General features: G+C 44.9%; 1 protein-coding gene across 4 annotated transcripts in view; it reads right to left on the reverse strand.

The window, feature by feature from the left end:
• Positions 1–656: 656 nt before the first annotated feature.
• The window catches only part of TLE1 (TLE family member 1, transcriptional corepressor), an 87,178-nt gene continuing 70,778 nt past the window's right edge, over positions 657–17,056 (reverse strand). For all 4 annotated transcript variants that reach the window (XM_032866705.1, XM_032866704.1, XM_032866703.1 and 1 more), the window contains exons 15-20: positions 9,467–9,716; positions 7,294–7,541; positions 4,016–4,163; positions 2,351–2,501; positions 1,381–1,457; positions 657–1,234 (exon numbers count right to left, since the gene is read on the reverse strand). In XM_032866705.1, the coding sequence (XP_032722596.1) occupies positions 1,127–1,234; positions 1,381–1,457; positions 2,351–2,501; positions 4,016–4,163; positions 7,294–7,541; positions 9,467–9,716 (982 nt within the window). In that variant the 3' untranslated portion in view covers positions 657–1,126. The remainder of the gene's footprint in view (positions 1,235–1,380; positions 1,458–2,350; positions 2,502–4,015; positions 4,164–7,293; positions 7,542–9,466; positions 9,717–17,056) is intronic.

Below are 17,056 nucleotides of genomic sequence, written 5' to 3' on the forward strand. Positions count from 1 at the left end.
AGGAAGACCGGACTAATGAGAGATCGCAATGGCTAGAAGCTGCGGGGAACACCTTAATGAAAAGAACGGGGCTCAGTGCTGGGCGTGACTAACTCAGGTCAACTCTTATAATAGATTAAGTAAGTATTAATGAGACAAACCAGTTGGCAGCTCACCTTTTTTTTTTACGGGTTAATGAATTCCACAGCTTTGTGGACATCATCAATCTTAACAGTGAACATAAGTCGCCCACATGTCTTGAGAAGTGACGCTTGCCAAGGGAGACAATAAAGATTTGAAGATGCTGGACTCTCCTGGAGAAGAGAATATTCTGTCTCCCAGTGAAACACCAAGAAAAAGCAGAGCTTTAATTTGTGACCTCCAATCACAGGAGGATCTTTAAAAAAACACAAATCTTGATGAAGTTATTTTAGCTTCCCAAATGAAAGTGTCATTAGTAAACCTTCAAGTACTGACTATTCCTAGTCTTGAGTTCCCACTAACTTAGAGGTGTTGATTAGGTTCCAATGCAGTGGGAGTCCACAACCAAATCTATTTGCAAATTCAGAAGTGCCTGCTTCAACTTCCTCTGCAAATGTGTGGACTCTGCTTACAAAACCCACATGAATGATCCCAAAGCTTTGATAAAAACAACAGAGAAGGAAAAGGAAAACCACTTATTGGTACTAAAGCCTTTACTGTAATAAACCAAATATATTTACAATTTATACAAATGTTTAACCTTCAACAAAAATACAAAAAAACATTTCACAAGATGCAAAACCAAGAAACAAGTTCATTGGAGACAGCACTGCTCTACGAAGCACAGAACGTGAGGGGAACCGCAAGGAACAGGAAGGTAATCTCGGCAGATCACACAGACAGACAGGAACAGGCTCTGCCTACACCCCTTGGCCCCTCTGTCCACTCTGCCTCAGTGCTCCGTTTGGTCTAGGTAGATAGGTGACCTTCAGCTGATAGACTCGTCGCCTCCTCTCTGTAGACTCAAAGTAGTTTCATGTCAAGGTTTGGAAACAGGTTTTCGTGGTTTTCTTTTTTCCTTTTAAAGTTACAACTTTTCTATTTCTACAAATTCTCAAAACATTTTGGCCCGATTCAACTATAAACGTTAAACCACATCATGTTTTCAGTAGATGACTTCATAGACTGTAGCCTTCTTGTCCCCTGAGCCAGTGACTATGTACTTATCATCCACAGAGATGTCACAGCTAAGCACGGACGAGGACTCTTTGGACTGGAAGAGAAAACAATGGGCGCAGTTTTAATGGGAACAGAGATGCTCAGGGCCCCTGCTCCTCCCCGAGCTGCCTTCACTTCTGGAGTCCTGGAGAATGCCCGAATCAAACGGTCATTCTGGGCGAGGAGCGCTGACTTACTTACCTGGAATATACTAGCTCCGTAGGGGGTCCGCCAAGCATTGAGGAGGTTGTCTTTGCCAGTACTCACAAACCATTTACCTAGAGTTCGCAAAGGAACATGGAGGTAAACAAGATTAAAATCCCTCCTTAGCAACCTGGACTTCATCAAACTCAGAGCATTTCTAATCACGAACTATCATGTCTAAGCACTTGGCTAGGATGGGAGTAGAGAGAGCAGGTTTTAAAACCAGGCTCCACTGTGAACCATCTGTGGTCTTGGGTTTTGTCTAAGCAGTGGCAGGGACCGTGTCAGCCCCACAGGCTACCGGATACTTCAGACAAGATCACATCCAGCACACAGCGGGTCCTCAAATAGTGAATCGATAAAGCTGCTGACCTCGTAGTCCGTTTCCTCACAATGAAATGGGACTAGGAAGGATTGAACAACAAATTTAAGAAAAATGCCAGACATGATATATGGCACACAGAATGTGCTCAGTGACTAATGGCTATTCATTCCTCCATCCGTCTCAAGGATAAATATTTGACTCCACACGAACTTCTCTCTTCATCTTCACCGCAGAGTAGAACATTGTGGGGTAAGCTGAGTATGCCCTTCTCTGATCCTAGTTCCCTATCCTGCTCAGTCCATAAGGACTTCCAACATGGCTGCCCCAGGCTTCTAAAAACCTTGCCCCCCTACAGAGTGGTAACTAATTGCCCTCCACCTCTGCGCTGAAAAAAAAAAAATAAATCGGTGTCAAAATCTTGTATTAGGCAACTGCATCCCCTGCTGACTTTTCTCACATTAGGAAAACAGGCTGAAACGGACATCACGATGCTCTGAGGGACATATTAAGACAGTAGAATTATTGCATCCAGCTGCTCAGAGAACATTTTTTCCAGACGCGATCTCTACTGTATTTTTTTTTTTAGAAGTATTTTCCATTGAGGCCATTGGCGTCCTCCAGTTTCCTTTCAGCTCAACTCACCACAATAAGCAAATTTTAGGGATAGCACACAGCTCTCATGGAGATGCAGCTGGTACTTGTCAGGCTTATTCACGTGAAGAACTTCCACATTGCTACTCTCCATGCCCACGGCCAACCACTCCCCAGTTGGGCAGTATCCAAGGGAGAAGATCTGTAGGAAGCAGAACAGGCTTGCTGGTGATTTTGCCCAATAAACCGAGAAGTGAAATGGCAACAAGAAACGGGTAAAACAGCAAGAAGAGGGGGATGTAATCGGCAAACTCTGGATTGCAGTAAAGTCCACAGGACAAGAGACCCAACACAGACCAGCCAAGTGTTAAACACCTTTATGAAAACAAACAGAAAGCTTGGAATACATACATCACATGTGATGAAATTATTCTTTTAATACTTTTTTAAGTTTAATTATTTACGTCATCTCTACCCCCAATGTGGGCTCAAACTCATGACTCTGAGATCAAGACCCACGTGCTCTACCAACTGAGCCAGCCAGGTGCCCCAAGAAATTATTCTTAATAATAATGACATCTGTGTGTATATGTATGTTTTAACGTGGTCCTTGTCTTCAGCAGATACTAACTGAAATGCTTGTGATGAGATGACATATGTCTGGGGTTTACTTTAAAACAATCCAGTGCAATGAATACTGTTAAGCTGAAAATAAATTAAAAAAAAAAAGATAAAAAAAATAAAACAATCCAGTGTTTGGGGGCAGGAATGATAACGGGAGACAGGTCATGGGTTCACAACTGTAAAGCTGGGTGACGGGCAAGTGGGCTTTATTGGACACTTCTCTGTACTTCGATATATTTTGAAATTGTACTTTGAAATTTTCCATAAGTTTTTTTTTTTTTTTTTTTTTAAAGACAGACTGTAAACAGTACCCTAACTCATACTGGGGAAAGGGCTGGAATGAGTCATACTCTAAGAAACTCCACAAAAGATTAACAGGGACATGAAATTTAGTAATATGCATAGCTGTACACAAGTAATGATCAAAAGAACAATTCCACCCACAGAAGACATTTAAAATGGCACTGTCTTTCCCCAAACAAGTCTAGATTCAGACGCTCGCCATTTAACTCATCCCCACACCCACGAAGTTGCCATTTCATATCATTCCAAACCTCCATTAACCTAGTCAGCCACGAGTCCCTTTTCCCAGGGATGCATAATAAAATGGGCATCCACAGAGAGACGACTGCATTTTTTTAAGCTCCCCGATGCAAGGGAAATGAATTAACTTTCAGAGCTGTTGTGATTTTTCTCGACTCCTTGTGATAACCCTGCCTATTTTTCAAGCTGTCTTTTTATATGTGAATCAAATAATCCTCTCTCACCCCCACATTGGACGGTGGGAGTATGTTCCAACAGGTCAAACCAGAGGTTCTTCACTGTACGAGTTCCTTCAATGAACTCATCCATAAATCATAAATAAAAGTAACAGGTCTTAACTGATAGGGTTTTAGAAACCACTCTAAGCATTTCAGGGATGTTGCCTGTCTGTCCGTGGGGGTTGTTTTTGTTGGTTTTAAATCGGCATCTCAAAGTCAAGACTGTGCCTTTTTCTTACTATGGTGGGGTGTGAAGGGAGGGAGAAGGATGCCACTGGCAGACCAGCTCAGAGATTCCCAGGGTGGGGGTAGGGTGGGGGGAGCTTGTCACCTGTGAGGTGAAGTCGTGCTGTTGCAGCTGCCGCCCCTCGCGCAGGTCCCAGGACCTGACCGTGTTGTCCAGGCCGCCTGTCCAGAGCTTGGTGCCGTCGTTAGAAATGTCAATACAGCTGGCCCCGTCTGTGTGGCCCTGGAATTGCCTGATAAAACAAACCAGACTGAATAATGATTTCCTGCCAGAGCTCAAGGTAAACACTGTTGTGTTGTTAGTTTTGGACGTGGTGTGTGTGTGTCATCTCTTCAGTGTCTGCTGATGTGCAAGATCACACTAACCTTCCCCTGAGGAGGAAACAGCACCTGCAGATTTTCCTTTTCTTTTTTCGCGGTCCAAGTGCTAAAGATGTGGAATGCCATTTTAGGTCATCACTCGGGAGAACTTAAATATGCTCTTATAGCTCTTCTTACAAATCGTCTGGAAGGGAAAATTCCTCCCAGGTCTGGAAAAGTGTTTTGAGTGTTAAAGGGGAAAAAAAAAAAAAAAAAAAAAAAGGACAAACACACAGAATCCCGAGTATATTCTGTAAAGAAAGATGTAGGCCTACATCACAACGTTAGGAGCTCAGGGTCCAGAAGCACTTACTTTTCCATGAGTGAATCCATAGGACGATGCCCTACATGGCAACAAAGCATGAGCTCACATATTTACTCAACCTTGCTTTCTGGATTAGAAACAGCCCTGCATTAGGAAATCTGGACTCCCGGAGACAAAGGGTCATGCTGGCCTCCATACTCAAGGGCCAGCATGAGACAAAGCTAATTGCTGAGGCTGACCCATGGGCACCTCAGCAGGGACCCTGCCTTGAAGCGGAGCACAAGGTTGTTCTCTTCAAGGGAACTCTAGTGCTTCAGTCAAACAACACTACCAGAACCAATCAACCAACAGAGGTTTGCAGAGCACAGATGCTCTGCCAGGCCAAAGGCGGGTGGTTTGCTGAGGGAGAGGCTAAGGTGAGCCACTGCAAGGTTGGTGATCTGTGGATCCAGACCCAGTTTTGATTGCCAAGACAGAGCCAGCAGGGACGTGATCAGAACAGGCCCAATCACTATAGTGAACGAGAAGGGATGCATGAGAATGGCTCGGGAATTTCAACACCTGAAGTTTCTAGGTCTGTCCTTCCTCTAAGTTCCCCTCACTTTATTGTTCCCACAGAATTCCAAACTTTTAAACTGAGCTTAGAATTTGAAGAGCGTGGAAGACAAGACAAAAGCAGCACTTGCCATGAATTCTGAGACAAGATGACAACTATCACTTCAAAAACTATTCCTCTAAAAATGATTCTGAATGTCCGTCTTAGTCCTCTCCCCCTTACGCACCTGACTGTTCCCACCCCATCCCATGCACGCATACCCCAACCAGCCCCACTTTCCTCTAAGACTCCCTACAGGTCACACAGGACTACTTGAAGTCCCAGACCCATCTTTTGAAAGTTCTACTATTCCTTTCCTCAAACTTTTACTCCTTGACTAAAAATGGTTTTCTCTACAGACTTGAGCCACCTGGTGGGTGCTCCTCCAACCTTCGTCCACAAATCTTGGTGCTACTCTCAGGCTCCTAGAAGGGAGGTGCTGACCGTGCTGGGTCTTGGTCGATACTGAGATATTCAGCGGACTCTATGACACCCTCTCACACAGAGCAGCTGTTATCCACACGTGGCCAACCCAAATTGAGCAAGAAATTCGTAAAGCACTACCCCATTATATCCAGCAGGTGTTTACTCCCGGGGGCTGAAAGAGAGCAGCAATTCAGAGCACAGACATGAGAACAGCATGCCTGCGCTGCATCTTGTCTCCCCCGCACCCGACTGTGTGAGCCAGGCAGGTAGACTTAACCTTTCTCTGCCTCAGGTTCCTTACCTATAAAATTGGGATAATAGCAGTGCAGATGTTATAAGGATTAAATGGATTAATATTTGAAAAGCCCTTAGAATAAAAATTTTGAAAGCGCTATTTACTGAGTAGTTTTTTTTTTGTTTTTTAAAGAAGAAAGAAAAGAAAAAACAAACAAACAGCAAATACTGGCTAGGCTAAAAGTTTGAAGGGACTGTCCGCTCTATCTACTTGTGTCCATTCTGCTCATTCTGAGCTGCCAAGAGCATGACAAGAGAAAACAACAGCAACAGCATCAGCCACACGCAGGGACAGAGCCTGACTTGGTGACAATGACTGGATTCCTACGGAGAAGGTTTGGAGGGAGACTAAGCTGCTATGACTTCGAAAATCCATCCCTTCGCTCCGGCACAGGGACCCAAAGCATCAAAGGAGCCCTGCTAAATCATCCACCAGCCTACCACCACACCATAAACAAAGAGCATTTCTGAGCAAAGAAAATAGGGAACAAAAAGGTAGAACACAAGCCAGGTTTACCTGGGATGTTTAACTAGTGCTTCCCTTTGTAAAGACTTTTCTATAACATCTCTGGTATGGACTCTGACTTCAACAGAGGGAAGGAGCTGGTCAGAGCCAAGGAGAGACACAGAGGTGGCAGGACTGTGGCTGTCACCACAGTTAAGAGGATAGACTTCAGGAAGGCAGGCTCATTCCTGGGTGGAACGACACCTGGACAGCACTGATTTAGTAACTGAGAAACATGCATACTTTAAAACAATTTTGTGGGTGAATTTCACAGAATCTCCCTCTTAAAATAAAAAAATCATTTATTTGACAGAAAGCATGCACTCACAAGCAGGGGGAGCAGCAGGCAGAGGGAGAGGGAGTAGCAGGGTTCCCACTGAGCAGGGAGCCAGACTCTAGGCCCGATCACAGGACCCTGAGATCATGACCTGAGCTGAAGGCATCTTGAGCCATCCAGGCACTTCTGGAATCTCCTCTTCTAATGTCCCTTTGTTGATTTTCTGTTATCCTTTATCACTCTGTTCCTGTTTCCCCAACAAGGTTCTAGCTAAAGCCAAAAGCACCTTGTATCAAGGACCCTCTGTACCACCATGTAATCCATGGTATGTATGCTGTCCCTTGGCAAAAGTCAGGAATATTTTTTGAGTAAGTCCAGCATCTGTAAGTGGCTAGAGAATGGGGATGTTAGGGAGGTAATAGAAAGTGTGGAGGATACCAAGCATGGCAGCAAGGCTGTAAGCCCCCCAGAGGGCAGCGTCAGTTTTTTCTTCACACTCCCAATATCTAGCACTCTAAGCCCAGCACACAGGAGGTTCTTCACATGCGCTGAGGGCCTGCGTGAAGCCTGAGAAGCAGGAGGCCTTCAGGCCCAGGTACCCAAGGAGGGAACCCCCACCATAGAAAACTAGAGTTGCTCACCTCACCAGCGTCTGGTTGTGCAGGTCCCAGACGGCGATGTTACCATCACTGCAGCACGAGAAGCAGACCTTGGAGTCGGGGCTGATGGCCAGGGCATAGCACGCAGGGGCCGAGGACGTCAGCTCTGCCTTGATGCGTGGGGTCGGAGCCGCTAGGTCCCAGATGGACAGAGTACTGGCCTCCCCTCCCACGATGAGGGTGCAACCATCAGGGAGCAATTTGCAGGAACGGATGTAGTTATCCCTGTTCTGTGAAATAAACATAGCTCCATTGCTATGACGCATGATCAAGCAATAACAATACCATGCTCTCTAGCTGCTATCTTGAGTTTTGACTTGAAAAAGTGGTATTTCACAGACACCAGCAGGGCAAGAGTTCTGTAGCAAAGACTGAGATCCAGTTGTAACTTTCCCCTTTGAAACAGTCAAAAAAACAAACTCGAAGGCTCGCTCATGGGCAAACACTTAGATGGAACTTTTCCTGACATCCAGTTTCCTGATGAGTAGAAAGAATCAAAATGATCAGCAGATGTGAGGTATGTGTGCACACATTTCTCTGTGAAGAAACCACTTTTCAAAGCTAGTTTATAAATCTCTGACCTCATCACCCTCCCTTATTTACTGTTTGGAAAATGCAGACCTGCTGCCTATGTTCTGGTTGCCATTACTTTTGAATCTCTACCTAAGGCTTGTGCTAACTCTTCATTAGTCACGGGATCTTTCTTGAGACTTTAACGGAGCTGCTACCTCAAGGGGTAACACGGCTGCTGCCATATTCAAGCCTCTCGGTCCAAAGAAATTGATAAAAGAGGGCATTTCTCTGTCAAAACCAGCACATATTTAAAAAGGAAGGTGGGAGGGGCATGTGGGTTGCTCAGTCAGTTAAGTGTCTGACTCCTGATTTCGGCTCAGGTCACGATCTCAGGGTTGTGGGATCAAGCCCTGCATCGGGCCAAGTTGCTGGGCATGGAGCCTGCTGAAGATTTGTTCCCTCTCCCTCTGTCCAGCCCCACCTCTTAAAAAGAAAGAAAAAGAAAGGTGGGACCTAAAATGACCCTCCCCTCCCTTAAAGAAATAATTGCTATCCTTCAACCCAAATAGAACTGAAGTTTTCCCTATGCTTTGACCATGGCCTATTATTCAAAGATGAGAAAAAACTTTAAGCATGTAAATTTCAACAAAGGTCACGAGGGTCACAAAATACTCTTACTATTATAGAATGTCGGCCTATGTTGAAACATGTTGAAATTTCATTAATGGAGATCTTTTAAAGTTATCTGATTAAAAAGCAAATCAATAACTACTAGAGAAAAAAAGCTGTTGTATCTCAAAAAACACTGCTGTTCTTCTTTTTGAAACCTCTGGCTCTGGAATCCTCGGCAGTGGCTGGGCAGGCGGTGGGTAAACCACACCCGCCGCCACAGCAGAGTGTGGGCAGGCTCCGTATCGGGGGTGAGGTGGCCCTGATTCTGCTTAAGGCCAGTGGTACATGGGCTGTAAAACCTGGGCTCTCAGTTTATAGAGATCGGAACATGTCCCAACATGTTCCGTGATCCTGAAAAATGCAAAGCAGTATTCTCCTACCCTGGGAGCAGGGGATGGAGTAGAGTGCTCCGGGAAAGCATTCTCACCATTCCCGTTTTGCTGGCGGCTGCCCCGTTTTCTGGCACCGTGATCTGTTAACCTTTCCTGAAGTTAAGGTAATAAAACCCAGCCAGCCCTCCCAGGTCTCCCTGAAAACACAGACCCTGTTCAGAATACTTTTTTATGCCATGTTATCAAATGTTTACTATTCAATATTTATCCGAAGGCTGTAGGGAAATTAAAAAGTTGAGTGGATTGCAGGCCTCAGAGTCCAGGCCTCGCTGTGCTTGCATCCATTAAATGGGAAACCCCCTTTTGAATACACACTCAAACAAGGACATCTTCTGTAAACTACTGTAAAATACTTTTTAAAAGAAGTCCCCCAACTCTGGGATTTAACCACCCAAAGAGCAACAAATGAAGCCTTCACATTTCAGGGAGAGGGATGGGGGGGGCTACACAGCTAACGCAGGAAACAGAAAGGGCTTCCATTTCCTCATAATGGGAATAAAACCCAGGCCCAAACAGCCATTTCCTTATTGAGTCTCCAGGGAGACATTACCCTCGTGCGCCAGTTCCTGTTCGCTCACCAGACAGTCGAGCTGAGAGACGGGGCTCTTGTTGCCGGGGTGGCTGATGTCCCAGACCTTGACGCAGCCCTTGCCGCCCGTGTACACGTGTCTCGTGGGGTTGCTGATGGTCACCGCGCACACCACCTCCCCGTGGTTCAGGGTGTTGATCTGGCGCGCGTGCCGGGGGATTCCGGGTCCGATGAGGGCGTCGGGGGGGAAAGGGACAGGCTGCATCTGGCCGTCTGCGGTGACATGGAAGGAGTATGCACTTTTGGAAAGGGGACGGTTGGAGAGAAAGACGGGAGAGGAGACAGAGAAAACATTTATCATAAAGCAGTTGGCCATTAGCTCAGCAGCATCTATGAGGAGGACAAAGAAGGGAACAATTTTCCTGAGGATTTTCTTGGAATCAGTAGAAGCTAAAGTATTTACCAAAGGAGCAAATTTAAAATACATAACAGAAGTCTAGAGTGTACCAAAGGACAGGTACATTGAACTTTATTTTTTAAACATTTAATTATTTTTGAATTGTACCTGACCATTCCATAAGGCATTCCTTCCAATCACATATAAAATGCTAACTACGCTTCCAAATTAACATAAAATACCTCCCTCCATGTATCTTGTAAAATTGTATGATTTCCTAGCATAATTTTAAATGATTATTTTTTATGCTTCAGACGAAGCCCTTAAGAACTCCTAGTAATTTCACATAGTAAAAAGTATATTTCAACACTGACAAACAAAAGCAGTTTTCTAAATGTACCAGTTTCAGGCTTGAATTTATTCTCTTTGGCATAATCAAGAGAAAATAAAATAAAAGATTCTCCTACATCAAATAGGTTGGTGATAGATTTCAACTTTTCTCCTTGACAATCTCTGTGTCTCCCTTGGCCACGAACCCACTTTATCTAAGGCAGCAAAGCTACTCTTTGCTTCTCTCCCCAGCTTTACCACATTCTCACCACTGAGATGTACAAGGCTCAACATACATGAGCTGCGGGGTGGCATTAAGCTCATAACCTCCCAGAAAGTGGCTCTGGGGGATGTAGAAGCTCTCTGTACTTTTGGCTCAATTCTGCTACGAACTCAGAACTGCTCTAAAAAGTAAGGTTTATTAATTAAAAGAAAAAGAATTTTAAGGGGAGGTGCACTGGGGTTCCTGCCTGCCCTCTCTTCTTACTTGTTCCTACTGCTTTAACTGTGAGCAAGGTAATGAGAGCTCCACAAGCCCTTGGGGGCCACAGCTGACTCTGAAGTTGGAAATCAATTGCTGAAGGAAGTAGAACCCAAAGATAGGATGCAGAGGCCCTGGTGACACTATGGGGCTGTGATACCTGCGCTGGGCTGCTGACAGCTGGTATCTTTTACGGGAGAGAGAAATAAATTTTTTTTTTTAAGATTTTATTTATTTATTTGACAGAGATTACAAGTAGGCAGAGAGGCAGGCAGAGAGAAAGGGGGAAGCAGAGAGCCCGCTGTGGGGCTTGATCCCAGGACCCTGAGATCATGACCTGAGCCAAAGGCAGAGGCTTAACCCACTGAGCCACCCAGGTGCCCCAAGAGAAATAAACTTTTAATGTTACTTTAAGATCTTGTTTTCCTCCCCTGTTCAATACGAACAAACCTAATCCTAGGACATTCTTGTTCCTACCCCAAAATCTTAAAGCATATTTTCTGCTTTAAAATCTAATGATTTAAACTCCAAGCACTAATATATCACACACATTATAAAACATGCACAAAGAAAAGATACTTTAGAGGATGAAAGATATAGAAGTGCTAATATCTACCCCCAACATCCAAACAGATGGATTTATGGATTTTGAAGAGCACTGCTTTCGTTTTATTCTTCTCTGAAGCATCACTAGGCATTCTAGTAGCTCAACGTGAAGCCTTTTCTATAGGTCTGCTTACATAACAAATGAACTATGTAGAGTTTCCTCCTTCCTGTGACCCGCTGGGATAAGTCTGGGCCCTTTCTGGAACTTGTCATTGGCACCTTGCAGTCCCTTTACAGATCTGAAGACTATGGGTATTAACACAACTCCAATTTTCATTTTAATGCTAACTCAAATTTTGTAAAATAACTTATCATGCACAAAACAGAAAACTGACACAGGATATCAGGTTTCCAACCTGCTTGCACATAAAACCTATGTATTTCCCTAAGCTTGAGAAGAAAATATATGCTATTATTTTTGCTCTATGAAAGGAAAATATCAAATACGTAAAGGCTTGAGAAAGAACTTCCCCTTCCCCCAACCAAAAGACACGATCTTAAATACATGTTATTTCCTGACAAACTGGTTCCAGCAACTAATATTATGTGGCTAGCTGGACCAAATCCTTAACATTACTCTTAATTTGATAACTGAGCACATAATGGGAACCCTATAGAATGTCCTAGAAAATGTGCATATAGAACAACTATAGCTTAAAGCCCTTACAAGAAAACAAGCCACTAAGTCCCCTATTTTTTATGCAACAGTACCCTTTGGTGTCCTTAGTAACATCTCAGGCCCACATGATATTTTAATACATGTGCATTGGAGTTAACAGAACCTATGCCATTTATTATGGGATATTCAGAGCTGGAATCAAATAGCATTGTATGGCCCTTGAAGATGGGACCACCATAAGAACTGGATTTTAACTCTATTCATGTTCTAAAAGAATTCTTCAAGGTCTAGTAGCAATTATGTGACCCCCTAAGCTGGGTCTGAAAATGACAAAGAACTAGGTAAAGCTGGAGAAATGACCAGAGTGTTTTCATGAAACAATCAAATGGAATGTATTTGGTTAAAACAGTGCCTGACGTGGGGAGAGAACTTGCCTCTTAAAGCTTTCTGTGTGAGAATAATGGCACATGTGAAGGTCCGTTTCTCCATCGGCCATAAATCAAGCTGGGCGCCTCCAGGTAGGCAAACTCCCTTTTGGCAATTCTGGAGTTTTAGGGGAAGAAAATTTTACCTTGCATCACTTGGAACCCCTCTTGCTATGGAGTTCAGCGTTCCAGGTTAAAACAGATGCACAGAGTGTAGACCGAAAACTGTACACCCATTTTTGGAAGACACCCGTCTCTCTCCCAGGTGTCTTTTTTAAACACACAGGAGGTCTGTGATCATCATACCGAGGCAATTTAAAATTGATTCACAGAGCAGTGAACTGTTGCCAGAAGCTGGGAACATTTCTGGGTCCCCGGGGAAATGCACATGGATGTTAATACATCAGTCACAGGGGGCCTCACAGGAAGCTGGTGCCGCCTGCGGTGCTGGAGAGCCTAATCAAATGAACAAACCAGAATGACACAAAGGGCTGATGGGTCTCAAAGAGGGATCAACTGGAAGGAAAAACCAAGGGAGCCGACGAGAGTCTAGAACTAGTTATTCACCTACAGGGAGTACAAGCATCACTGAGCAAAGTCCCCACTGATGGCATATCATGACGATGTTACAGACATCCCAGAAGGAAACGGGAGATCCTCTACTTATTGAAGAGCTAGGAAAAGTAAAATCAACCAGGAAGGGGAATTTATAAACACGGAGCGAGGATTTATAAATATCTCCCAAGCCTAAATTCAGAAAGAGGCTGGCCACTGAAGAATGCATATGGAATGACTGGATTTATAGAATTTCAAACATGGGCAGAATTCATTTGTGATGTTAAGCCAGAGGGGGGTGGTTCCCATCAGCTACTGGAGAGGACACAAGAGGGGCTTCTACAGTGAAAAGTCACTTAGCTATACACACGATTCACTCACTTTTCCCTATGTCTATCTCAATTTTAAAAGCTGAAATTTGTTTGTTCAAGAAAAAGTCGAGAGGGCTCCTGACTGATGATTAAGTGGACAAGGTCCACGGCCAGGTCAGAGCCCAGACTCAGGTGTTAAACGTACAGGAGATGCCCGGCTGACTGGCCTAACTATGGCCATCCTTCCTGGCCTGACTATCTGCAGCCTATAGCACGTCCATTCCTGATCCACAAGACAGACATATAACCAAGTATGAGGGATGCAGGAGTTGCTCTAAGGGTGAAAAGAGCTGCAAAACCATTAAACACTGAACACCAGGCTCCACACCTACAGGGCCTTCAGAGAATGGGGGCATCGGTATCAAACACACGACTTAAAAAGAGGAAAGTGAGGGTATGCTGAATCAAGGGTTCTCTTATCAACCAGTGGGCGAGTGTGGGGACCAGGAATGCAGAAAGGGAGGAAGGTGCCGGGGTGTGCATCAGGAAAGCATGTGGCAATGACAAGGCAAAGGAAATCCATAGATCCTAAAGAGCGAGAATAGAGAGACAGCCCTTGGCAAAGAGGAGAAGAGGACATGTAGCTAGGACCGTGGCAAACGTGAGGCAAAAAGGGTGAGTTCCTCGCACCCTCATTAGGGGCAACACTGCTGGGGCCACCCACCTGCACCCAAGAAAGCCTCGGAGAATTCAGCCCCTGATCCAACCCAGCTTTCTGCCCAAGTGCCCGCTGATCAGGATCCAATTCCGAAATCTGGTTGGAGAACTGAAAAGAATAAAGCCCCCTGGACAGCACAGATGTAAAAACTAAATGAAATCAAACTCTTTTGGAGCTGAGGACACTTTCTTTATTGGGCACACAGCAGAGGTGAAGAAACTCAAAGGAAGGAGTCCCCACCCAACCCCCTCGGGGAAGCCTCCTGGGGACAGCAGCAAGCTAGAAAACAAGACTAGGCTTTGGAGAAGCAGGTTGTTTTTCTTCCTAGCAGACTGGTGCTAATAAAACTATGCTGTGCTCTGTGGCCAACGGAAAACAGGTTTTTACAGAGTCGTTGGTTTGCTGGAAATAGACAGGAACAGCAGCTGTGGGATCCGGTAAATGGTGATGAAGAACCATGGCCCCAGAGATCATGGCTGCAGCCAAGACCCCACCGCCTGTGGACTTGGCACTCCCGATGGGGAAGCTCGTGCTGTCTTAACAAGTATCAAAAATCCAATCATGTCAGAAACCCTCACGTGCTCTTCGGGGCTCGCCAAGCCCTTCATGATATGGCTGGACCTCAGTTCATGTGACCGTCCTGCATCGGAAACTCCCTGCCACATGGGATGACCGGCCAGTCCCCTAAAATACCACACACTGTCATGTCTCCCAAGTTGTGCACAAACTGTTCCCTCTGGCCTGGAATAGCACCGCCTCCCTCCTAAGTGCTTGTCACTTGTTCTCCTCTTCAGTCTGCCACAACCTCCCCAGGAGGGACGATTCTTTTCCAGCGTGCTGGCTCTTCCTGTAAGTCTCAGCTACCGCACGTATCACGCTGTGGACGGCTGCACGTGTTTACACTTCTCAGTCGGTGTCTTGCCACAGCAGAGTTTTCAGAGAAAGGTGGGCTGACTTCGCCAGGTGGCTGGCACTCAGTACCTGAATCTCAACACCCCAAGTCATCATCGTACCCTACTCACTTAGAAATAGAGGCACAGAGGTCACTCTGGCAAGGAGAGTAAGCTACAAGAAAGTAGAGGGTCCTCTAACCACCTGGGTTGTGCCAGCCAACTTTCCCCAAGAAATTTCCAGTTGTCCTACCAAATGTCACAAAGAGACAGTACCAACATTCCTGAGGGGGGAAACTGGTCCCTAGAGAGCCTATTTGGACCAAAACAAAAGGCAATGAAAGCAACCACAGTGATGGAATGAAATCCATGGTCCTTCCCCAAGTCAGCAGAGCCCAATGGACATGGGACCCTTCCAGAAGCTTCCACAGGTCACAGGCAGAAAAGCGTGATCCTGTGCTGGCAGCTTAAAAGCATACCAAAGAGGGGACACCTGGGTGGCTCAGTTGGTTGGACAACTGCCTTCGGCTCAGGTCATGATCCCGGGGTCCCGGGATCGAGTCCCACATCAGGCTCCCAGCTCCATGGGGAGTCTGCTTCTCCCTCTGACCTTCTCCTCGCTCATGCTCTCTCTCACTGTCTCGCTCTCAAATAAATAAATAAAATCTTTAAAAAAAAAAAAAAAACCAAACAAAAAAAAAAAAAAAAAAAAAGTGAGGAGACACAGAATAGAGGTTCAGCTAGTCACTAATAAGATGTGGGGGCATAGATAACTTACTTGTGCCTCATTTCCCTATATTTACAACATGCCCTTAGAAAACTTGCCCACTAAACATGACTGCGGAGGTGTGGTGTAAATGAAGCTGCATGAGAAAGTACTTCCAGAAAAGCACGACACATAACATAGATTCAACCTCTGGTTCTCGTGTCAGGAGGTAGCTCTTTATCCCTTATTATTTGGAGAGAAACAGCAGCAGCACAGGGGAGGGTCACTGGCCCACTTGTCTAGTAAGTGGAAGGCCCATGATTCAAGTTCAGGGCATCAAGGGCAGGCCTGCCACAAAAGTAGAGCTCTTGATCTTCACCCTAGCTTCCCACTGGCACTACATTGGGCATTATCATCTCCTCGAGAGGGAAAACACGTGCCCATCAGGATGAAGACAGGTAGCCTACACAAGAGAAATCTTCTTGTGTCAATGTCATCAGGGCACTTCATTATAGAGTCCTGGCCCCAGAGGCTTTGAGGCCTGGGGCATCAGGGTCATCTTCTAAGGTAGATGAGAAGAATGTAATTTATGATTGTGGAGGATACTCTTTGCTTCAAGAACTAGTATAATGAAAGTGGTGGCGGGGGGACTGGGATGTGAGATCGTAAGGAAATCAGAGTCATATTATTCTAAGATTTCAGTAAAAGAAAATAGGTCCTTGGGAATACAATTCCTCTATTTATGGTAAAATCTCCTTCACTGCCGACATAACTTTACCTTTAACATTTCTTCAGGTCTGCATATCTAACTCATAACATCTATAAAACACAGGATTTTTCCAGTTTGGTATCCCGGCATTTTTCCAAACAGCAAATATACAGATTGGGGCACAATTCTGACCCTATTTGGAAGATAGCATATCTATGTGAATGTAGGGCTTTAGTAACAATTAAATTATAAGGCGAGAACTTAAAGCATTAAGACGGGAGACTCTGTGTTTTTCTTATTCATGACTTTAACGTATACCTGACTATTCCCATTTTTTGAAAAGGCAAATGCAGAACCTTTTAAAACGGACTTTAAAAGAAAATTACTCCAGAAAATTCTCCAGAGAAAATAGGAGATGGTCTAGTCGATCATCTAGGAGGTTCTCTAGCAAAGTTAGTATTTATGATTCTGAATTCTAGGCCCTACTTCCTCTACCAACTAAAAACCTGTGGGGCACCTGGGTGACTCAGTTGGTCATGTCTGCCTCTGGGTCAGGTCATGATCTGGGGTCCTAGGATTGAGTCCCATGTCAGGCTCCCTCTGCCCCTACTCGTGCTCTCTCTCTCATAAATAAAATCTTTTAAAAAATAAAGGCTTGTGCTGGGCAGCAACAAGGCCCCCACGCAGGACAAAGATTGAAACCGGAGAGATTCCTGGATAAAAAGTAAAACAAAAGAAAGTTTAAAATACAGCCCTTTCAAAGCTCAATTTGAAAATTTTAGCAAAAGAACCAACCAGTACAGGCAAACAAACATTATGTGAGCAAGAAAGAAGCAAAGCACACTTACATCTGATAAACTGAAAGGGGTTTCTGAGAAGGGGAAGAAGGACA

This window comes from Lontra canadensis, unplaced genomic scaffold (genome assembly GCF_010015895.1).
Source record: "Lontra canadensis isolate GAN:19392208 unplaced genomic scaffold, GSC_riverotter_1.0 scaffold31, whole genome shotgun sequence".
Lineage (NCBI taxonomy): Eukaryota > Metazoa > Chordata > Mammalia > Carnivora > Mustelidae > Lontra > Lontra canadensis.